Below are 27,128 nucleotides of genomic sequence, written 5' to 3'. Positions count from 1 at the left end.
CAACGGGGCTGTTGCTTCACTTCATCATCAAATGTTCTTCTAAAGTGGTGCCTTTTCAGTATTTTATGATAATATGTCAACATGAAATTTTATGGCAATGTCAAAAAGAGATCTGAAAGGAAGCACTGTGAAAACAAGATGGTGAGGCACATAAAAAAGGCAGGCAAATAACAAAACCCTAGGTCCCTCCTTTCTGAGGAAATCAACATTTCAAGGTCTTCATCCACTGCTTAAATCATATATTATCAATCAGAGCAAAGCTGCCCCCACAGAGCCAAAAATTGATTCATTGGGGAGGTAAAACAATATTAGATATTAGAATGTTTTGTGGCCTTCCAAAAGTCCAAGGTACAAAAACAGTTACATAGTCATCAGTACTATTAAATTATCATGATACATGAATGGCAGTCAAGGGTAAATATCTAAGACCGAGAAACTGGGTAACTCATATTAAGAAGAGTCTTATTTGACCTCATCTATATTTGACCCTTCTGTTGTACATATGACTTGACTAGAAAATGCAGACTCAATGTTTTCTAGAAATTCATTAACTCATCAAGCAACTGTGTTTTAAGCGCCAACTATGTTGACATAAGCTAAACTATGCCAGAATATGTAAAGAAGAGCCAGTTCTTTCCCAAATAAGTTGATGGCCAGTAACTACTATATATGATTTGATTTTAAAAAATGACTCACTCCTTGTAGTGGGTCAACGCTTTTTGAAGAGCATGATAACAAAGAAACATGTGCTTCAGGCAGTTGAAGGAGATTACACAGCATTTGAAAGTGAGACAAATGAAACATTTAGGAAATGGATGTAGTTGATTAAATTTAGTGTGGTTGGTGGAATGGATAATGTCCAAAAGTGGTCCACAAATTCCTTCTCTTACTGTGTGCACATGTGACTCCACTCATTAAAACGTGCCAAATCCTCCTTACCCAACACCACTCACCTTGAATTTTGGCTGGCCTTGTGACTTGCTTTCACTAATAGAATGCAACAAAATTCACACTCTGAGATTTTTAAGTCCAGGTTCTAAAAAGAATAGCAACTTTAGCTTTTTAATTTTTGGAAGCCAGCTACCATACTGCAGAAAAATTCAGGAAATCTTGCTAGAGGGGCAAGGACATGGGGGAGAGGAGAAAGGGAGGGAGGAAGGGAAGGAAAGAGAAAACTTGGAGAAATTCTAGATAATAGGAGATCATTCTGAGAGAAGAGAAACAGTCTGAGACACCAAGCATGTCAGTAAGGTTTCCTGAACTTTACCGCCACTAGCTGAGAACAGCTGAGTGACCTCAGCTGAGATACATGGAGCAGAACATGCAGCTGAATCCACAGAATTGTAGGAAATAATCTAATGCTCTTGGTGAAGTCACTGAGTTTTGAAGAGGTCTGATTGCTGAAACATCTGGCACACAGTTTAGGGACACAGAGTTGGAGAAGTAAGAAAAAAACAGATAGAATAAAGTTTTATGAATCTTGCGAAGGAGTTCAGACTCTTTTCTCATGGACAGTGGTCACTCCTAAAGACCCTTTAGAACAGAGTAATCAGGATCAAATTAGGTAGGCTAGGTAGGATCTTCCCCACTCTAGAAGAAACAGGTTCCTGAACTCTAAGTTAAACTGCTTCTGAAGAGAGCAGATGCAGGCAGAAAACTGAATTTCCCACCAATGTCTGCTTTTGTGGGATTCTAAAGGTAAGACTGTTAAGGTGGCAAAATATTTTCTTTCAGTGAGTGGCTGTTAAAAGCATCAAGTCAAAATTATGGTCTATCTCTAGCAAATGGATAGTGTCACTTGATAGAGATTTTGTATAATAAGCTGTCACTAAAAATTTCAATTTATTTTTCTTTTATCATGGCTTTTCTCAGCTAATTATTTCAAATTTTATTTTATTCCACTTTACTGTATTAAACGTATATTTAACTCCCTTAAATACCTTTTGATAATATAAAATATAAACTAATGTACACTTCCATCCCTCTAGGTTAGAGTAAAATAATAACATTTCTTACTTCCTTAATTTAAATTTATTGAGGTAAAATAATATTTTTAAACTTCTTTTTAAGTTTTAAACTTTATATAACTAAATTATTAGGCAATCATCAAAAATTTTAAATATAAAATTCTGTCATTTTGAAATTTAAAATATCTTCTACCAAAAATGATGTTTTCATACATGCAATAATTTTCTAATCAAGGTGATGCAATACATCCATTCTACTTAGATCACTAACTTGTTATTAAACACACATATATAGTGCTTAAAAGGCACTATCTTATTTCAAGTATTAACTAATTTAAACATCATAACAGTCCTTGGAGTATGTATAATAATAATTCTGATTTTATAAATGAAGAAATAGAGGTTAACTAACTTGACCAAGGTCACAGGGCTAACATATTTTTTAAAAATCAAAATAAGCAGGCTAGTAATTTTCTTACAGTCACAGAGTTAACATGTAGTAAATCCAGGATTTGAACACAGTTGAGTTATCACTAACATATGTAATCATTTTATTATTATTAATTTGAGATGGAGTCTCACTCTGCCACCAGGGCTGGAGTACAGTGGCATGATAGCTTACTGAAATCTCTGCCTCCCAGTTTCAAGTGATTCTCCTGCCTCAGCCTCCTGAGTAGCTGAGATTATAGGCATCTGCCACTATGCCCAGATAATTTTTTGTATTTTTAGTAGAGATGGGGTTTGACCATGTTGGCCAGGCTGATCTCGAACTCCTGACCTTGTAATTTGCCTGCTTCAGCCTCCCAAAGTGATGGGATTGCAGGCATGAGCCACCGCATCTGGCCTTGTAATAGTATTTCCTTAAAGTTGCGTCTTTTAATTCTTAAAAAAAAAATCACATTATTTAAAAAGAAAGATGAAGTATACACATCAATAAAGAAAAAGGTACCAAACATTCCAAAATCTTAGACTTCTCCTCTGTAAAATGGATAAATCATAGTATGATATTAAAAAAATGTTCATAAGGATTAAATGAGAAATTATGTGAAAAGCCTTTAACATGACTGGCTCGACTTTTCAAAAAATGTTGATTGTGATCATTGTGGTGGCATCATCCAAGATTTAAGCATAAATGTTTTCTGATCTCTTAATAGAGATCAATAAACTAATTCACAAGTCACATTTTTATTTAGCCTATTATTTCAAAGTTTCTACTTTCATCTAAATGACTTTGTAGTGAACAAATAAAAAATAAAATATTTTCGTTTGTAAATGTGGCTCCTTGTATAAAAGGGACAACTTTTGAGGTAGGTGCAGTGGCTCATGCCTGTAATCCTAACACTTTGGGAGGCTGAGGTGGAAGAATCACTTGGGCACAGGAATTTGAGATGAGCCTGGGAAACATGGCAAGATCCCATCTCTACAGAAAAAAAATGTAAAAATATCTTGGCAAGGTGGTGCATGCCAATGGTCCCAGCTACATGGGAGGCTGAGACAGGAGGATTGCTTGATCTGAGGGGGTCCAGGCTGCATTGAGCCCTCCTCATTGCCACTGCACTCCAGCCTGAGTGAGAAGATGAGATTCTGTCTCAAAAAACAACAGCAACAACAACAAAGATACAACATTTAAAATTTTTTAAAGATTTTACTTACTGTATCTTATTCAAGAATAAAAGTCATTATTTAAATTTTTAAAATCACTTTGAAAATAGCTAAATAAAAATAAATGTATGTCATTCAGAGGGGGTCCCAAGATGGCCGAATAAGAGGCAGCTCTAGAATGCAGCTCCCAGAGAGAGAGACACAGAAGCTGAGTGGTCTCCACAACTCCAAATGTGGTACCAGGTTCATTTGGTATAAACCAAATAAGGCAAGTTGAGGCAAGGCAGGCAACTGCCTCACCCAGGAGGAGCATATAACTGACTGGAGGACCAGGGGATCTCCCATTCTGGGACTTTGGTTTGAATAAAGTGCTGCACCCAAGCCCTCTACAACCCACAGAACAGGAGATCTTCACCAGGCTGAAAAGCCTCAGTAAGCTGCCTGAACAGGGCAGAACAGCAACTTCAGCTGGTACCTCAGCTGTAAGCATAGATCTAGGCAGAAGCATTGGATGATGCCAAGAAAGCCAGAAAGCCGGTTGGATGGACCTACCTGACCCCAGAAAGAGGGGTCTGAAAGCAGGGAAACGGGTCATATGGCAGGACTGGTCTCCCCCACATAAAACCTAGTAAGCTAAAAACCTCTCACTTCAGAGTTTCGCACCCAGAACATCAGTTAGAGAACAACCAGGAACAATCAAGCTCGGCAGTGGGAAGAGCAGTCACCATTGCAGAAGCCAGCCCAATTTTTGTGAGTAAATAAAAAACATAGGAGCTCCCTGAATCTGTGACAGCCCAGGAGCACCTCTTCAGGCAAAGGAAAACTTGCCTCCCCAAGCAGCTACCTGAGATCAAAGCTATATAAATCTAACAAGATGGGAAGAAACCAGCACAAGAAGAATGAAACCATCAAAAACCAGAACACCTCTCCCCCATCACAAGATCACAACTCTTCCCAGCAAGGGAACAGAGCTGGATGGAGAAACAATTCGACAAATTGACTGAAGCAGGCTTCAGAAGGTGGGTAATAACAAACTTCTCTGAGTCAAAGGAACATGTTTTAACCCAATACAAAGAAACTAAAAACCTTGAAAAAAGGTTAGACGAAATGCTAATTACAATAACCAGCTTCGAGAAGAACATGAACAATTTGATGGAGTTGAAAAACACAGCTCAAGAACTTCAGGAAGCATACACAAGTTTCAATAGCCAAATAGATCAAGCAGAAGAAAGGATATCAGAGATTGAAGATCAACTCAATGAAATAAAACGAGAAGGCAAAAGAAGAGAACAAAGAGTGAAAAGAAATGAACAAAGCCTCCAAGAAACTTGGGATTATGTGAAAAGACCTAATCTATGCTTGATTGGTGTACCAGAAGATGACAGGGAGAATGAATCCAAGCTGGAAAACACTTTTCAGGGTATTATCCAGGAGAACTTCCCCAACCTAGCAAGTCAGGCCAACATTCAAATCCAGGAAATACAGAGGACACCATGATACTCCTCTAGAAGAGCAAACCCAAGACAAATAATTGTCAGATTCACCAGGGTTGAAACGAAGGAATAAGTACTAAGGGTAGCCAGAGAGAAAGATCAGGTCACCCACAAAGGGAAGGCCATCAGACTCACAGCAGATCTCTCAGCAGAAACCCCACAAGCCAGAAGAGAGTGGGTGCCAATATTCAACATCCTTAAAGGAAAGAACTTTCAACCTAGAATTTCGCATCCAGCCAAACTAAGCTTATAAATGAAGGAGAAATAAATCCTTTATGGACAAGTAATTGCTGAGAGATTTTGTCACTGACAGACCTGCCTACAAGAGCTCCTGAGGAAGCACTACACATGGAAAGGAAAAACAAGTACCAGCCACTGCAAAAAAGAACCAAATGGTAAAGACCAACAATGCAATGAAGAAATTACACCAACAAAAGGGCAAAACAACCAACCAGTAACAAAATGGCAGGATCAAATTCACACATAACAATACTAACATTAAATGTAAATGGATTAAATGCCCCAATCAAAAGATACAGACTGGCAAATTGGATAAAAAGCCAAGAACCATCAGTGTGCTGTTTTCAGGAGACCCATCTCACATGCAAAGATACACATAGACTCAAAATAAAGGGATCAAAGAAGATTTACCAAGCAAATGGAGGGCAAAAAAGCAGGAGGGGCAATCTTAGTCTCTGATAAAACGGACTTTAAACCAACAAAAATTAAAAGAGACAAAGAAGGGCATTACATAATGGTGAAATGATCAACAGAACAAGAGTTAACTATTCTAAATATACATGCACCCAATATAGGAGCACCCAGATATATAAAGCAAGTCCTTAGCATCCTACAAAGAGACTTAGACTCCCACACAATAATAGTGGGAGACTTTAACACTCCAGTGTTAATGTTAGACAGATTTATGAGACAGAAGATCAACAGGGAAATCCAGGACTTGAACTCAGATCTGGACCAAGCAAACTTAATAGACATTTACAGAACTCTCAACCCCAAATCCACAGAATATACATTCTTATCAGTACCACATCACACTTACTCTAAAATCAACCACATAATTGAAAGTAAATCACTTCTCAGCAAATGCAAAAGAATGAAAATAATAACAAACAGTCTCTCAGACCACAGTACAATCGAATTAGAACTCAGGATTAAGAAACTAACTCAAAACCACAAAACTTCATGGAAACTGAACAACTGACTTCTGAATATTGACTGGATAAATAGTGAAATGAAGGCAGAAATAAAGATGTTCTTTGAAACAAACAAGAATGAAGATACAACATACTAGAATCTCTGGGACACATTTAAAGCAGTATCTAAGGGACAGTTGGGGGTGGGGAGTTGGGGAGAGATAGCATGGGGAGAAATGCCATATAGGTGAAGGGGAGGAAAGCAGCAAATCACACTGCCCCATGTGTACCTATGCAAGTATCTTGCATGTTCTTCACATGTACTCCAAAACCTAAAATGCAATAAAAAAATAAATAATAAATAAATAATAAAATGAAATAAAAAAATAAAATAAATTAAATGCCCACATGAGGAGCAAGGAAAGATCTAAAATCAACACCCTAGAATCAAAATTGAAAGAGCTAGCAGTGCAAGATCAAACAAACTCAAAAGCTAGCAGAAGACAAGAAATAACTAAGATCAAAGCAGAAATGAAGAAGATCAAGACACAAAAATTCCTTCAAAGAATCAACAAATCCAAGAGCTGGTTTTTTGAAGATATCAAAAATATCTATTTTTGGTTTTTCAAAAATATCTATTTGAAAATGGACCACGAGCCAGACTAATAAAAAAGAAAAGAGAGAAGAGTCAAATAGATGCAATAATAAACAATAAAGGGGACATCACCACTGATTCCACAGAAATAGAAACTACCATCAGAAATTACTACAAACAAATCTAAGCACACAGACCAGTAAATCTGGAAGAAATGGATAACTTCCTGGATACCTACACACTTCCAAAACTAAACCAGGAAGAAGTTGACACCCTGAATAGACCAATAACAAGTTGAGGCAGCAATTAATAGCCTACCAACCAAAAACAGTCCAGATCCAGATGGGCTTACAACTGAATTCTACCAGACATACAAAGCGGAGCTGCTACTACTCCTTCTGAAACTATTCCAAACAATACAGAAACAGGGAATCCTCCCCAAATCATTTTATGAGACCAACATCATCCTGATACCAAAACCGGGCAGAAACAACAAAAAAGGAAAATTTCAGGCCAATATCCATGTTGAACATCAACACAAAAACCTTCAATAAAACACTGGCAAACCAAATGCAACAGCAAATCAAAAAGGTTATTCATCATGATCAAGTAGGCTTCATCCCCGAAATGCAAGGCTGGTTCAACATATGCGAGTCTATAAACATAATCCATCACATAAACAGAACCAAAGACAAAAACCACATGATTATCTCAATAGATACAGAGAAGGCTTTCAACAAATTTCAACAGCTCTTTATGCTAAAAACTCTCAATAAACTAGGAATTGATGGAACATATCACAAAATAATAAAAGCTATTTACGACAAACCCACATCCAATATGATACTGAATGGACAAAAACTGGAAGCATTCGCTCTGAAATCTGGCACAAGACAAGAATGTCCTCTCTCACCACTTATATTCAATAGAATAGTGGAAGTACTAGCCAGAGCAATCAGGAAAGAGAAAGAAATAAAGGGTATTCAATTAGGAAAAGAGGAAGTCAAATCGTCTCTATTTGCAGACAACATGATTGTATATTTAGAAGACCCCATCATCTCAGCCCAAAATCTCCTGAAAATAATAAGCAACTTCAGCAAAGTCTCAGGATATAAAATCAATGTGCAGAAATCACAAGCATTCCTATATATCAATAACAGACAGAGAGCCAATTCAAAAGTGAACTCATTCACAATTGCTATGAATAGAATAAAATACCTAGGAATACAACTAACAAAGGATGTAAAGGACCTCTTAAGGAGAACTACAAACCACTGCTCAAGGAAATAAGAGAGGACACAAATAGATGAAAAAACATTTCATGCTCATGTTTGGGAAGAATCAATATTGTGAAAATGATGATACTGCCCAAAGCAATTCATAGATTCAACACTATCCCCATCAAGCTATCAACGACCTTCTTCACAGAACTGGAAAAAAACACTTCAAACTTCATATGGAACCAAAAGAGAGCCCATATAGCCAAAACAATCCTAAGTAAAAAGATCAAAGCTGGAGGCATCATGCTATCCGACTTCAAACTATACTACAAGGCCGCAGTAATCAAAACAGCATGGTACTGGTACCAAAACAGAGACATAGACCAATGGAACAGAACAGAGGCCTCAGGAGCAACACCACACATCTACAACCATCTGATCTTTGACAAACCTGACAAAAACAGGCAATGGTGAAAGGTGTTTAATAAATGGTGTTGGGAAAACTGGCTAGCCATGTGCAGAAAGCAGAAACTGGACCCCTTCCTGACACCTTACACTAAAAGTAACTCCAGATGGATTAAAGATTTAAACATTAGACCTAATACCATAAAAACTCTAGAAGAAAACCTAGTCAAAACCATTCAGGACATAGGCATAGGCAAGGACTTCATGACTAAAACACCAAAAGCAATGGGAACAAAAGGCAGAATAGATAAATGGGATCTAATTAAACTCCAGAGCTTCTGTACAGCAAAGGAAACAATTATTAGAGTGAACCAGCAACCAACAGAATGGGAAAACATGTTTGCAATCTACCCATCTGACAAAGGGCTAATATCCAGAATCTACAAAGAACTAAAACAGATTTACAAGTAAAAAAACAAACAAACCCATTGAAAAGTGGGTGAAAGATATGAACAGACACTTTTCAAAAGAAGACATCTATGAGGTCAACAAACATATGAAAAATGCTCATCATCACTGGTCATTAGAGAAATGCAAATCAAAACCACACTGAGATACCACCTTGCACCAGTTAGAATGGCAATCATTAAAAAATCAGGAGACACCAGATGCTGAAGAGGATGTGGAGAAATAGGAACACTTTTACACTGTTGGTGGGAGTGTAAATTAGTGCAACCATTGTGGAAGACGGTGTGGCGATTCCTCAAGGGCCTAGAAATAGAAATCCCATTTGATCCAGCAATTACTGGGTATATACCCAAAGAATTATAAATTTTTCTATTATTAAGACACATGTACATGTATGTTCATGGCAGCACTGTTTACAATAGCAAAGACTTGGAACCAACCCAAATGTCCATCAATGACAGACTAGATAAAGAAAATGTGGCACATATACACCAGGGAATACTATGCAGCCATAAAAAACAATGAGTTGGTGTCCTTCATAGGGACATGGATGAATCTGTAAACCATTCTCAGCAAACTGACACAAGAACAGAAAACCAAACACTGCATGTTCTCACTCATAGGAGGGTGTTGAACAACGAGAACACATGGACACAGGGAGGGGAGCATCACACACTGCGGTATGCTGTGAGGGATAGGGGATGGACAACTCAGGGTGGAGATGGGTAACATGGGGAGAAACACCAGATATAGTTGATGGGGGGATGAAGGCAGCAAACCACCTTGCCATGTATGTACCTATGCAACAATCCTGCATGATCTGCACATGTACCCCAGAACCTAAAGTACAATTTAAAAAAAGAAAAGAAACAAATGTATGTAATTCTTAAATAACTTTGGTTAATAGCCTAAGACATCATTTGATTTGGACTACTTCAGTCTCTGAATTTTCTAACTAACAATTTTCAGGGATTTTTTTTCTTGTTGGCTTCTTTTTTAAAAAGAAAAGTTAACAGCAATATTACTAGCAGTAAAGATTAAAATCAATAAAATTACTTTTCCACAATAACTAAGCTTTAGTATATAGTAAGTCCAATATCTATTTTTAATATCTAGAAAAACATTGCAAATACATGCACATTCTCTACCTAGCAGAAAAAGGAAAAGTATACTCTATTGCCATGTAATAAACAACTAGATTTAAATGTACTACAACATTCTGCACAAAAGGGGGAAAGGTGTCAAAATTATCACTAAGTAATTATGGTAGTCATTTCTCAATCCCTCTGTTTAAAAACACAAAGCAGGTCTTAAGACATACTAATCCAGCTTCCTCTGAAGAGAATTGCTGGCATTATCATGTCAGTTCCCTGACAATGTTTTACATAAGAAAATATTAGCAAGAGAAGCTAGAAAATTTTAGAAATAGATGTTCATATATATATATATTTTGTTTTTATTTTATTTATTTTTTACCAAGTGCTAAGTTGTTTCAGTTTCCTTAAGCATAAATGTAAAACAAATGCAGGTAAATTCTTTCTATTCCTAGATCACAATTTCTCAGGCAGTTAATATTATCAGCTTAATAAACGTTCACTATTATTATTAAAGCAAGAAAAATGAGACCTAACATCACCAATTTGTTAGACTTCTTGAGAAGTTGTTAATATTAGCCCAATTTAACATAACAAAATAAAAGTTATAAAACTTGCCAATGACATCTACAAGAATTGTTGCAGATACAAGTTACCTTAAAATATGTAGTCTAGAACTCCCTATTGAGATTGGAAATATGCAGTCTATGGCCATTCCACAGTGAACATGCCCTATCTCATCAAAACTTGGATGCTAACCAGGGTTAAACCTGGAGAGTACTTGGATGGGAGATTAGAAACACACAGGTACCTTTTCTCCTGAGGGAAAGGTCTCTTCCCTAACCAAGAGTTACCAATGTGTTTGTACACCATAAAACATATATCTCATTACCCTTGACCTACACTGTTTCAACTTTCTTATCCCTTTCCTGATATTGCTCTGATGTGATTAGGAACTAGAGCTGTTTGGAAAGTAGGAGACCCAAATTCTTCCATGGTCACCTCTTAATTCCTTCTAAAGAAAATATGCAAAAAGAACTTGGTAAATGCAAACTAGTTAATCTCTGCTCTCAAATGGGACAGCTAGACTCCTTGGACCTATGACCTACAACCCCACTTTAAGGCCTAAAATAACATCAGTCCTCCTCCCTCCCTTTCTTCCAGGCCCACAGTCAATAGTTGGATCTCTGGGTTGTACTAGTTTAATGATAAAAAGAAGCACAGAAATAAATCGCTCTCCCGCTCACCATTTTATTCCTAATGTTTAGAACACAAGGTAGAAATTGAGTATACAACTATTGAATGAACAAAGAAAACCAAGACGAAAAAATTGTGTTTTCTTCAACTTAAGACCACTTTTCTCCTCTCACATAAAGTTCCAAGTTTTAGCAATATGACCTAATTATATTCTTGGCCTTAACCAAATCAATTATCTTTCTCCTATTCGTGGTCTTAGTGGAAAAGGGAGGAGATTTTGACTACATTTTACTCTGTATCTATGACATTCTTATATCAAATGTTCCTGAAATGCCTAATTTTCCTCTCATATAGTATTCATCATTTGAAAAGTCCTAAGCCCATGATTCAATCCAGAATACACAATATACTCTAAATTTATATTTGATACTGGGTTTCCCCACAAAAGCATTCTGTGGGTTTGTCAGGTGTCTTCTCAACCATCAAGTGGAGAAGGATGTGAAATACTGCTGTCAAGAGAATCTGACTGGACAGTTAAAGAATAGAACTGGGATATTATAGAGTAAAAACCCAGGTGTCAGTTTAGCAAGCTCAAGTTTAAATGTTAATCGGCTGTCAAAATTCAGAATCAAGAAGGCCAAATAGATAAGGAAAAAGCAGAAGATTCAAGAATCCAAGAAAGTCTTAGGAATACTTAAGAAACCAGATGTCTGGAAACCGGGAGGAGAAAGTCCATATGAGAAGTGGGGTATGACTATTGAGAGAACAGAAAAGCAAGAGTAAGAAACATAGAAATTTGAGCAAATAAGGCAGGCTGAAAAAAAGAGGGGCCTCTTTTGTGCTTTCTGAAAAGTGTGAGAGAATTGGGTCATGAGCATATGACAGAAGTAACTCTAATTATTATGAGAGTAGTGTTGGTAGCTTTCCTATATGCACAGAGAATGCCAGTTATGGCTATGACAATGAGTAGGAAAAATAGACCACAGGAATTCATAGAAAATTCTTGATATTCAAGCTAAATAAATTTTAAAAGACAGGATGACATTTGGTGATACCTAGGTGATAAGTAGATAATATACGGTATTTTGAAAAACCTAGCTATAGAACAATGAACACTCATAATAACTTTACTGAAGTCATTTATTCATTCTTTCAACACATACTAAGGTACTTCCTATCTGTCAGGGACTATTCAGAATGACAAGATATAATCTGTGCCCTCAAGAGTCCTTATTGGGGGGTTGGGAGACATAGACACAAAAATTAATCATTGGGAATCAATAGGTTCTGTTCTGTGTGCCCCTATATTATGCATTTTCTATGCTATATACCTAGTATCAAGAGAATGAAAAGGAGCTCTAGTTTAGTATAGAAATATACCTTAGGTTCCTTGAGTATTTACAGGTGAAAAAAAAGATAACATGTATAATGGTCAAAGGAACATGAGCCAATGCCTGAACACATGAAGGGATTTGACTGAATACAGAGCATAAGGGGTGCAGAGACAATGGACACAACAGAACTAGAAAAAAATGGATTAGAGCTACATAGAGAAGAGCCAAATGTGTCTTAAGGGCTTGGAAAATAAAGATTTTATAGCAGAAATATGATATTTGATCTTTATTTTAGAAAGACTACTATGATGGCAGTAGCAAAGATAAATTCCAGTTGGAGGAGTGACTGGAGAAAGACCAGCAGGAAGCAGTTGGGGAAGCATAAGTGACAGATGATGGTCTTCAACAGACGGGAATGACTGAACAACTCATTTTGGACATAAAATACACAGGCTTAAGTGATTGATTCCATGTGATAAATAAGTGGTAAGGAGGATGTTAAAAAAATTCACAGTCATCTTATGTGACCATATCCATGATAGTAACATGAAATAAAATGGGAGAAAGTTGGTGTGCATGGAGAGGAGGAAAATGATGGAAAAGGAGAACTGGTATTGAGACCTGCTAAATGTGAGGTACTCACAAGATATGCAAGTTGAAACGTCTTATTTCCTGAGGTACTCTGAATTAATAGTCATTGTACCTTGGGATAACGTTAGTAATCTAAAAGTTTAAATCAGAGCATCAATATTGTTATATATGTTGGGTGTAATAAATTGAAACAGTTTCATTACTTTCTACTACACTATAAAATCACATTTAATATGAAAAATTTAATGATATAAACCAATATGACAATATCATTCTAGTCATGGCCTATAAGAAATTGTAAAAATTGGTTTAATATTTAGATCTATGACACAAGCACTGATGTTTACAACTCATTCATCACAAAACTAAATAAATAAGTGAATTATGGGATACCATTTCACATGCATTGGTTTCACCTCAACTTGCCCAGACATTGGCAAGTGGCAATTACTACTGCCATTATTTGATGGGTGCTTCACCTAAATCAAAAGTACTGACCGCTCATACTTCACCAGGTCTTGCCACCTTTAATTATTTAAACAGAATAATGAGTACATGTGTGAATATAATATAGTTTGAAATACTAAATACATTTTCAAAGAGAATAAGAGATATATTTGTACTTATTCTAAACATCATCTCTGACATTCTGCATTACAAAGATAAATCTTTGCTTCGAACTTGCATTTCCCTGTCTATTACACAGTATATAATCAATGCAGCTAAGGAGAAAGCTGGATGGAAAGATACTTGCTATATTTATTAGAATATTCTTAATGTATTGTCAGTCCATGGAAATAGACCTGCCTTACCATAAAAATACACTCCAGAAAAAGTTCAATGTGAAAATGGAATGTCTTAATTTTTTTCAAAAACTGAAACTGTGTCCTAAGGCAATAAAAGCATGGTTTCATTTACTACCAACCATAGTTAAAGAATAGGATTTTATGTGTTGTTGGCACTACACATAATTGCTATATATAATTATAGTATGTCCAACAATGCCTTCTTGTAGGTCACTGTAGTTATTACTATAGATCTAGATAATTAAAAGACAATGAAAAATGTTTATGGTCCCAGAAGGGCAACTGTCAGACTATCATTGAGTCTATGAAACACTGGAATTGAAAATGCTTTGTGCATCATCTGTGACCAATGACAAAACCTTTCCATAATTTTAGCTGTGAGTTGACCAAGAAAAACAAAGCAGAACACCTTCTGGAAGATGACAGCTGCTCAAAAAACCGTGTCTAAACAAACTCACTTTAAAGTTGAAGACAGACACACGCAATGGCTCTAAAGACAATCTGAAATAAATTGAAAATCAAATCTACTAATTAGATAATGTATTTATTCATAGAACACACATCCCAAAATAAATAGCTCATTAAAATGAATGTTTACATTTGCTGCATTATTGTACACCTTTCTTCTTAAAATTTAATGACATAAATATCATTATTTAAAGGAAGCTACCTGAATGCCTTAGTACTTTGATAGTAAACTATAAAACCAGCAGAATGTATCTTTATATTACAGAAAATATTTTAAATTATTCTGTATACTATTTATAAATAATGATCACAAGTGTTTTAATTGTACATAATTATCACCTTCCTAAGATGAGTTTTCTTGAAGCTTAATGGAGTATACGTTCTTTCCCTTAGAAATGCAAAATTTAAATAGAGGCTTTGCTCTAATAGATTGTTTGTTTTGAGGGGATATAAACATAAAAATTACAACATAATTTAAGTTTATTTTAAATATCCATTGGAAAATATATCTATAATTATTTTAAAGATAATATTTAATTTTAAAACTCACATTTTAAAATATAACTAATACTTTCTTTAAAACATATCATTTAATTATACAGTTTATATATGGATATATATAATTAAGTACTTAAGCTTTATATTGACTCAAGTCCAAAAGTTACATCTCTATAATGCCCATATTTTCACAGTTAAAAACAAAGCAGAACACCTTCTGGAAGATGACTTTAGTAACTTTATTTTTGGTGTCTGTTTCAATTAAAATATATGGAATAGTACTGACATGAACCAGTTTGCTAGGCAGCACACACAGTTGTGAACATTGTTCACAGCATAGTCTAAGGTGCCCTATATATATCTAAGTTCACTTAGAATTTTAATAACCATCAATCACCTAACATGTCAAACCTGTCCAAACCTGTTCCTTCCTTAGTCTTCCCCATATAAATTAGTGCTCACTCAATTCTTCATGTTCTCAAAGCAAAAAATTTGGAATCATTCTTAAATTCTTTCTTTCACTCCACAACCAGCCCATCAGAAAATCCTGTTGACTCTCCTATCAGAAAAAGGAAAATCTGACTGCTTGTAACCTCTGTATCACTGTCATCTTAGTCCAGGAAACCTTATTATTTTCTCAGATTACTGATATTGCTGCCAACTAGTCTACACACTTCTATTCTTATTCCCTATAACAATATAATTTCCTCACAGCAGTTATAGAGACTTTGTTTTTATGTAAGTCAAATCGTATAATTCTTCTGTTCAAAATCCCCTAATATAATACCTTCCTAACATTCTAAGATTAAAATTCAAAGTCCTCTTCACCATGATTTATAAGGCCCTAAGTCACAGCCTCTTTGATCCCCAAGTACCTAACTTTATATCGCCCACCTCCCCGCCATTCTCCAAGCTCACTTATTCTGTCCATGCTGGACCCCTTGCTGTTCCCTCAATATTTGGGACATGCTCCCACCTCAAGGGCTTTGCATTTGCTGTTCCCTCTGACTCTAATTTTCTTCCTAGTGCTCTGCATGTCTCACTACATCACCTGCTTCAGGTTTCCCTTGCATATCACTTTCTCAAAAAAAATCCTGGCCACTCTCCTTAAAACTGAATTCATCCTACACTCGGTTTCTCTCTATCTCACTTCATGTTTTTCTACAGCATTTATGGACATCAAATACAACATGGGTTCACTATTGGCTTATTAACTGTTCCTTCATTCAATGTAATCTCCCTCAGAACATGTTTCTCTCTAGTTGGTTAACTGCCCAGAATAGTGCCTGATACTTGTTCAATAACATTTTGCTGTATGAATGAGTGAATGTGAAAATATCTTCAATCTTTTTATTTTTAAAATTCATTTATCATATGTAGATTAAAATCTAATTTCACGAAAAGATAGCACATTAGTCTGGAAAATTAAAGCTTGATATAATTTGGAGAACTCTACAAGCAACAAATGATTCAGGGAACCGTGCTGCTGCTGCTGCTGCTGCTGCTGCTGCTGCTTCTTCTTCTTCTTCTTCTTCTTCTTCTTCTTCTTCTTCTTCTTCTTCTTCTTCTTCTTCTCCTTCTTCTTCCTTTTCTTCTTCTTCTTCTTCCTTTCTTCTTTCTTCTTCTTCTTCTTTCTTCCTTCTTCTTCTTCTTCACTTCTTCTTCTTCCTTTCTTCTTTCTTCTTCTTCTTTTTCCTCCTCCTCCTCCTCCTCCTCCTCCTCCTCCTCCTCCTCCTCCTCCTCCTCCTTCTTCTTCTTCTTCTTCTTCCTCTTTTTAGACAGAGTCTTGCACTGTCACCTGGGTTGGAATGCAGTGGCACAGTCTCAGCTTACTACAACCTCCATCTTCTGGATTCATGCAATTCTCCTGCCTCCTCCACATCCAAGACCAAGCCATGTCCAAGCCAAGCCAGCTGGGATTACAGGCAAACACCACCACACCCAGCTAAATTTGCGTACTTTTAGTAGAGATGGGGTTTCACTGTTAGCCATACTGGTCTCAAACTCCTGACCTTGTGATCTGCCTGCCTCAACCTCCCAAAATGCTAAGATTACAGGTGTGATCCACTGTACCCACTATGCCCAGCCAGAACCATGCATCTTCTATCACATGGCTTAGAACTTTCAAAGTCAACAGTGAATCCCACTGGAAGTCTTAGGGGTTAGGTCTGGAAGTGGTATGCACCATTTCTGGTAATTTTTAGACACATGGCCAAATCCCCAAATTCAATTCCAAATTGAAGATAAAATTTCCCAATGGGCTCAGAGAAGAGGAAACTGGATTGGTGAGCATCTACCTGTCTCTGCCACACATAAACTAGGACAACACTGCATGCCTTCTGAGAACCATGAATGAAATAAAGTAGAATGAAGGGACTGAACATGACTAAGGGAGTGAGAAGGAAAGTATTAGCTACATTTTTCAGGTACTGCCTTTCTGAGGAGGTAACATTTGAGCTAAGAGAGGTAAGAATGAGCTAGACATGCAAACATTGGAGAAGTAATACTGAGAGTCCATGGAGAAGATAGTGGAAAGACCTTGGAGTAGGAATAAGTGTGGCATGTTTGCAGAATAGTGAGAAGACTGGTGTAGTTAGGAGACAGGGCAAGGGAGAGTGGGAGAGCATGTGGCCAAAGAGGTAGGCAAGAGTCTCATCTTGCAAAGGCCACACAGTAAGAAGTTTGGATTTTATGTTTTAAACAAGGGGAAGACATTATTGTATTTGAAGCAGGAAATCTCATGATCTGATTTACATTTTTTAAATGTGTTTGGCTATTGTGACATGAGTGGAATTATTGTGGGGTAAGATAAGGTAAACTAGGAGGCTTTTGCAAGAGTATGAGAAATCACCATACTCAGATAGAAAGAAGTGGGAAAAAATTAAATATATTCCAGAGGAAACTCCTATCAGGCTTTCTGGTAGATTTAATGGTGGGAATTGCAGGGTGAGAGAATGATGAATTAAAATGACTCCCAGGCTTTTAGCTTGCTTAAATTCACACAGATTTGGTACTTTTACAAAAATGGGGAGGATAAGGAGAAGATTAGGTCTTCTGGGGGAAAACCAGAGTTATTTTTTGGACAGATGAAACTCTAGAGAAACCTATTAGATATTAAAGTTCAGGAGAGACATCATGGTAGAGATACCACCACAGGAAAAGTACTTAAAGCCAAAGAATGGAAGAGGCCACCTGAAAAAGTGAAGAGATGACGCTATAAATTTGAGTCTAGGGCCAACCTATCAACCAGAAATCTGGCCAGAAATCCTGGCTCACTGAAGATGCTGAGAGGGATATGAGCCTGGGAGTCGGCAGGAAAACTAGGATCATGCAAATAATAGGAGTCAGGAGAGGAAAAGTAGGAGTGGTCAGTGTACTGACTGCAGCTCAGAGGTGAAGAAAATGAGGACGGGTGAGTGACTGCTGGTGGTAGACATGGCGAGTGGCTAATGACTGGCAAGAACAGTTGCAGGAGCGGAAAGGAAGAGAACCCCATGGCAGGGGAGAATGGGAAGGGCAAGTGGAGGCTGTTAGTTCACTTTGCACTCACTTTGGCCAACCTCCTTAGAGACAATGAGCAGGATATGAGGAAAGAGCATCGGTTTGATGGGGAGTTCTCTGGATAAGAAAAAAAATTTTTTTCAAACAACTTGGCCAAAATGGTGAAACTCCGTCTCTATTGAAAATACAAAAATTAGCCACGTGTGGTGGCAGGCACCTGTGGTCCCAGCTACTCAAGAGGCTGAGGCAGGAGAATGCCTTGAACCTGGGAGGCAGAGGCTGCAGTGAGCCAAGATCATGCCACTGCACTCCAGCCTGGGCAACAGAGCAAGACTCTCTCTCAAAAAACAAAACAAACAAACAACCAGTGGCAGTCACTGGAAGACACATTCTAGACTGATGGGAAGCATCCTTTAAGAGTAGAAGAAAGACATCTACCTAAATCAGAACTTAAAAACTCTCTTAACTAATTTAATTTAAAATCTTTCTGGTTCTTTGACTTATGAAACTATACTCTATAGAAATGCAAATTAGTAAGACATCAGTGATTTTTAAATTACCTGGATTTTAATATGCATTTATTTTATTATGACCTTGTCAGGAAAACATTATAAAAATACATTTTGATAAATCTGTTTTTCAAGAGAAAAATTATATAATTATTCTGCACTTAAATGCAATCTAACTACTTATTTTAATATTTAAGTTTATAGCAATTATCCTAGGTCATGTTTTTCATGTATTTTGCTCAAATCATAGGTCATACAGTTGTGTATTACTAGCAAAATTGCTTGCCCAACCATAAAAACAGAGATTTTTTTTATCATATTTATTTAAAATAATGTGTGGCTTATTCACTATTTTGTAGTTTACCTTTGGGTTAACCAAATCTGACACAAATTCTTTCTTTGTGATTCACAAGGTGTCTGAGTCTCGTGTATATGTGTGATAGAGAAAGAGAAATGAGAGACAGAGAAAAAAATAATAACTACCTTACAGAAATATGAAAGTCAGAGATAGTGTGTGTATACAGCAGCTGAATCCTGGCATTTATAGAGGCTTAGTAAAGCACTGTTATTGATATGATTTCCATTGCCATTGTCGTTACTCTTATTGCTATATTTTTGAAGTTAGGGAACTTATACGCCATAGCTGAAGAACTCTCTTTCCACTGATGGCAAATGACAAACAAAAATAAATTTAAAAACACATAGTCCCCATACTAAAAACAAAACAACAACAAAACAAAAACTTTCCTTTTCCTTAAAGAAATATACAATTGGGTCAATAAACACTGTACCATAGACTTATTAAGTACTAATTTTTGTATGTGTATGTTTGTATGGGGGTGGTATTTGGTTCGAAAATTAAGAACATAGATTATGAAACTATTTGAGAAACACTAAAAATTTTCAATTGAATTTTATATTATGGCTAGCTAAGGATTGGTCGTACGGAATGAGAGTACAGAGAAAGAAGTAGCAGAATAAACTACTACTTTTGCCATGTGTTTGGGAGAGACACGAACACACACAGCAAAAAAATAGTACAGTAAGGAAGAAGAAAATGGGACCACTTGGAAATGAAGTAGACAAGCAAAAAAATGTCCCAAGTAAGTAAGTTGTTCCAAAGTCACAACTTAATCTTCCACTGAGGTATGTTACCCTAAAAGACTAGTAGTTATTTTTCTATTACCAATTTATTTTTCTACTAATTAACTAATAATGCTACGGCCTTCCCTCCTAATAGTGATTAAGTAGTGAAGATTGTTACAAAAAAAAATAAAAAGGATTCCTTGGGTTGCAGTAGTAGTAATCAGGACAGCTGTCTTTCCGAATGCTGGAAATGTATTAAGCTGAAATCCATATTTTGCCTTTGACTATGACCTAAATGTTTCCCTCCATTTCTTCTCCACATTTTCATTTAATAAAAGCTTTTCTTTAACCACCGCTTAACTGCTGTATTGACCAACACGTTCCATTGTCTCCATAAAATACACAAGCTGCACTCACTGAACCCCAACTATTCAGAGCTCTCCAATCACACACAAGTAGGCCAGCACTGGCTACTACCATCAGTCAAGGTTCATGATTCAGGGTTCACGGAGTTTGGTCCTAAACCTGTTTATAAGCCAGTTGTGTTTGCTATTGTAGTATAATTAAACATTAGTTACAGTGATGAAATATCAGAATTATAAAACAGATTTGCAGTCAATGAAAATTAAATTAATGTTATAAAAAGGTGGGAAGATCATCTGAAGTTGTCTGAAGTTCTTATTTTAGATTTTAAAAATTACAAATTGAAAATGTAGAATATGCATTTTTGGCCTGGCTTAGGTAAGAAATATTGTGTAGCATTCCAATCAATAGATATTTAAGAAAATGTCATGACTTTACATCAAAAGACTTGCATATAAATGTACAGGCACTTGTCTCACATTGAAATAGAACATTAAGGTATAAATGTATCATTTTTATGGTTCCCTTTACAAACAGACCTTTTCAATTCATTCACCTACTACTTTAGGTCATGACAGATGTATTCATATGCGCTATGCTCTTAGGAAATATACCATAGACAATATACTTGCTACCAGGAAATAATCAAACAAATGGAGTTTAGGAAGTAGATTGCACAGACCATATGGTCATCAAGAGCAGAGGAGACTTTGCAAATGAAAAAAAAATATACCACAAGTAAAATATATGTGTTAAAGATTAGTTAATGTCTCTTCTGAGTCATTAGTCCTCCTTAAGTATAAAAGGAGCAATTACAAAACAAATGCCATATATTTTTGTACAAGTCTTAGATTTCTTGAAGAACAGTTACATAAATTAAGGACTCTATGACCAAATACAAGAAAATGTTACTTATATAAACTAAACCAATTTTGTTGATAATCATGGATATTCATGATTAACATACCAGCTCACTGGAAGTTCATGAAGTCTAAAAATGTTTTTCAGCTTGTAGTAAATCATATATCCATGATTATCAACAAAAGATGACCATTTAATGAAATGTAAATGAACCATGGAATTAAAAGGTTTATATAAGTATATTTTCCACAGAAATATTTTTTAATTTTGAATAAAATACTATCCATTCTATAAGATTTTAAATAAAAACGTTATGAATATAAATATGTAGGTTCATAAAACAATTTATTTCAATAAATGTTGAGTAACACCAAGTTTCATCTTTAAACCTATGTGATTATAGTTCACAAAATTATGGTCCTCAGAACAAACAAGTAAAAAGGATTTATTAATGGGGGGAAAGTACGTTGGTAAAATTGGTAAGTAAAATAAACAAATGAATTGCATAGTTGCTGAGATCCTATCTTTAAAGTAATCCTAGGAACTTCTGTAAAAATGATTTGTGAATTTTTACTCCAACCTCTGCAATAAAACACACAATAGTGCACTTAGTCTGCACTGCCACCAAGTGCTTAAACCAATTACTTTTAAGATTCTTACAGCAGCTATAAGCAGATTCTTTCACTGCTATGAGTAGCAATTTTGAAAGGCTAAAAGCAAACCATTTCGACCATGAATAATAAGAGCACCAAAATTTTGACATGAAAATAAAATCTCAAAAGTATTAATAAAACATCAAAAATCATACCAGCTCACTGGAAGTTCATGAAGTCTAAAAATGTTTTTCAGCTTGTAGTCAAATTTTGCTGGAGAAAGATTTTCTTTACAAACATTCAGGTTTGGATTCGGTTGCATATCTACGGGAAATTCAGAATCCTAGAGAAAAAAAATTAAACAAGAGCTCTGAGTTAAATATCCAAATCACTGCACATGTTGATCCTCTTATTTAATATTAAGGGACAACATAAACATAATAATTATATTTGCCCAGAATTTACATTAAGTCCTTCATTTCCAATTTTAGTTTTGAGAAAATATTTAAAAAGATAAAATTTTTAAAAAGGCGCATACCAATTTATATAACCAATTTCAATTCTAAGCCACATGCTACGTGATGAAAATTATTTGAAAATACTCCCTATTTGGATTCTAATGAAGCGCAATATAGAATTGTCATATATTTTTGGTTGTCTTTTTTTAAATAAGCTTTCCAGGTCCAACAGTAATGTCACCAGCTGAAAGTCTATGATAATTCTTATACCCCTTTGTCCCCTATAAATGGCAGACTAAAAACACTTTCATTGGGTAACAAAGTTAACATTTGCGAATTGATTGATTATGGTTCTCTTGTTAAATCTAAGGACACAGGGATAATTTAAAACCATTTACTTAAGGTAAACCATGTCTATTAATCCTTTCAAATCACGTACATTAGAATCCACATCTGTCATTTGTTGGTCACCTCCCTCTCCACCAAGCAAACCATAGCTAAAGATCAAAGAGCGTTTTCAGTCCATGAGAAAGTAGTCTTTCCTCAGTGGAAAAAGGACATGCTACAAATAAGCACTGAACACATAATGATGGATAGATTAATTGCTTAACTCTACTCAAAAAAGGAAGTTAGGAATCCCCTTACAGCTAATTCTTTAAAATTGCTCTGAGAGAAGGCTCACATTGTGAATTTTTGCACCCATTTATTTATTCAAAAATGTTTTATCTCAAGCATTATTTTACACATGAAAATCTTTTTTTGCTTTTGTTGCCCAGGCTGGAGTGCCATGGCACAATCTCGGCTCACTGCAACCTCCACGTCCCGGGTTCAAGCGATTCTTCTGCCTCAGACACCTGAGTAGCTGGGACCACAGGCACGTGCCACCATGCCCAGCTGGTTTTTTGTATTTTTAGTAGAGATGGGATTTCACCGCGATAGCCAGGATGGTCTCCATCTCCTGACCTCATGATCAACCTGCCTCGGCCTCCCAACATGCTGGGATTACAGAAGTGAGCCACCGTGCAAATCCGGCATGAAAATCTATCAGTGACCGAAGTAGATAAAAAAATCTTGCCCTTATGGGGATTATATTCTAGTAGATTCTTTAATATATTCTCAGAGCTGAAAAAACCGATAAAGCCAATTTTCAAATATAAAATGGTATATTTTCTTTCTTTTCTTTCTTTTTTCTTTTTTTTTTTTTTGAGACGGAGTTTCGCTCTTATTACCCAGTCTGGAGTGCAATGGCGCGACCTCAGCTCACCGCAACTCCGCCTCCTGGGTTCAGGCAATTCTCCTGCCTCAGCTTCCTGAGTAGCTGGGATTACAGGCACGCGCCACCATGCCCAACTAATTTTTTATATTTTTTTTTAATAGAGATGGGGTTTCACCATGTTAACCAGGATGGTCCCGATCTCTTGACGTCGTGATCCACCCGCCTCGGCCTCCCAAAGTGCTGGGATTACAGGCTTGAGCCACCGCGCCCGGACTCTTCTTTTTTTAAGATGGAGTCTCTCTCTGTCGCCCACACTGGAGTGCAGCAGCTCGATCTCGGCTCACTGCAACCTCCGCATCCCAGGTTTAAGTGATTCTCCTGCCTCAGGATCCCAAGTAGCTGGGATTACAGGCACCCGCCACCACACCTGGATTTTCAGTGTGGACAGAGTTTCAGTGTGGACAGAGTTTCACCAAGTCGTCTTCAATATTCTCCTGGGATATTGATTGAAGCTGACTTGATTTTAATATAATCTTACCCCTCTGAATTCCAGTTTCATAATCAGTTAACTGCTGGCTATCTCTGTATGTCCCAGTACCAATAATAAAATAAGTTATTGCTTCATGGGCCAGTTGGAATTAAATATAGTTTTATTTTTAAAAAATGGAAGATCTGTGCTTGGCCTGTTTCACTTAATGTAATAACTTTCTGTTTCATCCATGTTGCTGCAAATGACAGGATTTCATTCCTTTTTATGGAAAAATATTATTCCATTATATATACATACCACATTTTTTTTCACTCATCCATTCATGGACACTTAGGTTGATTCCATATTTCAGTTATTATGAATAGTGCTGCATTAAACATAAGAATGCAGACATCTCTTTATTATATCACATGAAATATACCAAGCACCAAAATACAAATAGTGCATGCTCTCACTCATATGTGGTAGCTAAAAAAGTGGATCTAAGAAGATAGAGAATAGATTGGTGGTTACTGGAGGCTGAAAAGCTCAGTGGAGAAGGCAAGTTGAAGAGAAGTTGAATAATGGGTACATTTAAATACACGGTTTGATAGAAGAAATAAGACCTAGTGTTCTGTAGATCAGCAGGGTGACTATAGTTTACAATAATCTATAGTACGTTTCAAAATAGCTAGAAGAGAGTAATTCAAATATTTCTAACATAAAGAAAAAAACATTGAAGGTAATGGGTTCCTCAGTGAAGGAAGAAAAGGAAAGGAAGGGGAGGGGACGGGAAGGGAGTGGAGGAGAAGGGAGAGGAGGGGAGGGAAAGAAAAAGAAAAATATTTCACTAACTCTAACAGCAATCAGATATAAATAACTGCTAGAACATTAATAAGAAATGTATTAAGCCTAAAGAAAGAAACTACACTTTATTCAGAGACATAAAGCTAGGTCTTATTAGTATAGCTAGTCCATGGACTCAGAAAGTCTTCTAATAAACTTCTGAAGAAGTTCAATTTAAATATTCAATACAAGTCAAAATACCAATGTGAATCTTAGAGCAAGCCTATCTCTTGCAGTAGCTAGTATTGCTTACACTGATCAATACTATTGTGAAACGATGATAATCCATCACTGACCATTTAAATTAATTTTTAAAAAGAAAGTTAAGTGATACGTTAAAATAGCTATTTTTAATATAAACACCCTGTTAAAACAGATTTTATGTGGCTTTTCTTTCCTTGTCTTAATTCCCCATGTGGAGAGAAATTTACCAAAAATGGAGAAGTTTTGTTTGGGCCTCTGTGTCCTCATTATTTCATTCATCACTCAAATGGCCCATTACCTGCTGACAAACTTCACACATCACTACCTAGGAGTGACTGACAGCTGACATTATCAGCAGGACTTGATTGAGCTAATTGATATTCACAATCTAAGCGTGTAAATAAGAATGGGTTAGGAAAAACCTTTCTAACTCATATATTTATTCAATTTCTTGACCTTTATGTCTGTTTTCATTTCTTGAGCTTTACACTGTAGGGAGAAGGATTATATTTGCAAAATTCTGTTTCCCAAATGTACTTAAATATTTTTAATTTAGTACTCCTCAAGTATTTAATTATTCTTTAAGTTTTCTATTCTAGATGTTTATATAAAACAAAATACTTTCAATGTATTTTAAATTTATCACTGAATCATTTTTTACTTTGACTCAACATTAGATAAGGCTGAAGCCATAAAACGAACACAAAAGATGTACAACCATAAACATTCACTTAGAAACTTTACAACTTCATTGTTTTGACATTATATTCTAGACTAAACTTCTTATTTGTGTCATAAACTAAGGGAAAAGATATCAAAGATCTGCTTGATTTAAAAACACAGAAAATGATGATTAGATTTATAAATAAGTGCATATTTTTACTATGTTGAATAATAGTGAATATTTAAAACAAACTCCCATTCGTCAATTTCAACAGCTCTCCCAGAAGCAATCCTCTGACCAGGGCATCAAAAGTATCTGGTGAACTTACTTGTAATGCAAGTTCCCAAATTTACTACATCAGAGTCTCTGAGAACGGGGCCCAACAATCTATGTTTTCAATGAGCTTTCCAGGTGATTCTGAGGCTTGCTAAAGTTTGAGAATCCATCTGATTAACGACTCTTCTCAAAATTTAGCAAACAGTTAAAAGATTTATGAAGCCTATCTGTAAGCATTACTATAATAGGTTCAATATATATACCATGTAAATTTGTAGAGGTGCTCTTATACACTGCGGGTAATACTACAGACTTTCTAGAAAGAAATTTGGCAATATATATCGAACATATTAAATAATGACCAAACACCTTCCATAAGTAAGTCAATTTCAGAAAACTTATTCTGAGAAAATATTCAGACCAGTTTGCTAAGATCTTCATATAAAATTTTCTGTGGATCATTGTTCACTATAGTGAAGGACTAGAAACACCTAAATTTCAAATGAAGGATGTTAGTTGATTGAACCATAGAATGCCATGCATCCAAGTGATGAAACATTATTTAGTTATTAATAATTACATAATTAGATTCATGAAGAATACAGTCATAGGAAAGTGTCCACATAGTATAGATGACATATGTATGATATACTTACACATATATATGTGCAACAAAAAGTGTATAAATATTAACTACATTTATATGCTTTTTATTTTATAATGTTTTGTAACATTATAAATTTTTCTATAAGAAATTAATATTACTTTCAACACAGAAAATCAGGTAATTAAATAAACTATAAATACCAGATTTAAAAGAATATAAGCAAATTAACTTAATGGCTTGTCTATTTAATATTCTTTTTTTTTTCTAGCATAAATGGGCTTTGCCACTTTATTAACAACCTGGTTCCTGGCCACGTAATTCTACACTCTTAATCAGAACCATGATTCGCATAGCCTTTTTCTCATCTATTACCAGATTCTGTGTCAGGGAATAATCAGATATTTCAAATAGCATGTTCCACTGATGGTTTATAATTACCTAAGAAGAACATAATTACACCTAAATCTCAATTTTATTAGTTAATAAAACATACAAATTAGAAGAACTGTTATGCCATTTGATTTTATAAACCTCCTCCTTCCTACTAAATAAGAATATGCTTATAATCTGACTACCATCAAAA

General features: G+C 35.8%; 1 protein-coding gene across 6 annotated transcripts in view; it reads right to left on the bottom strand.

The window, feature by feature from the left end:
- The window catches only part of SPAG16 (sperm associated antigen 16), a 1,454,415-nt gene that overhangs the window by 911,001 nt on the left and 516,286 nt on the right, over positions 1-27,128 (bottom strand). For all 6 annotated transcript variants that reach the window (XM_078328429.1, XM_078328427.1, XM_078328430.1 and 3 more), the window contains one exon: positions 22,021-22,148. In XM_078328429.1, coding sequence (XP_078184555.1) covers positions 22,021-22,148 — 128 coding nt within the window. The remainder of the gene's footprint in view (positions 1-22,020; positions 22,149-27,128) is intronic.

The sequence above is a fragment of the Callithrix jacchus genome, chromosome 6, assembly GCF_049354715.1.
Source record: "Callithrix jacchus isolate 240 chromosome 6, calJac240_pri, whole genome shotgun sequence".
In the NCBI taxonomy this organism is placed as follows: domain Eukaryota; kingdom Metazoa; phylum Chordata; class Mammalia; order Primates; family Cebidae; genus Callithrix; species Callithrix jacchus.
This window is presented reverse-complemented; position numbering and strand designations above follow the sequence as displayed.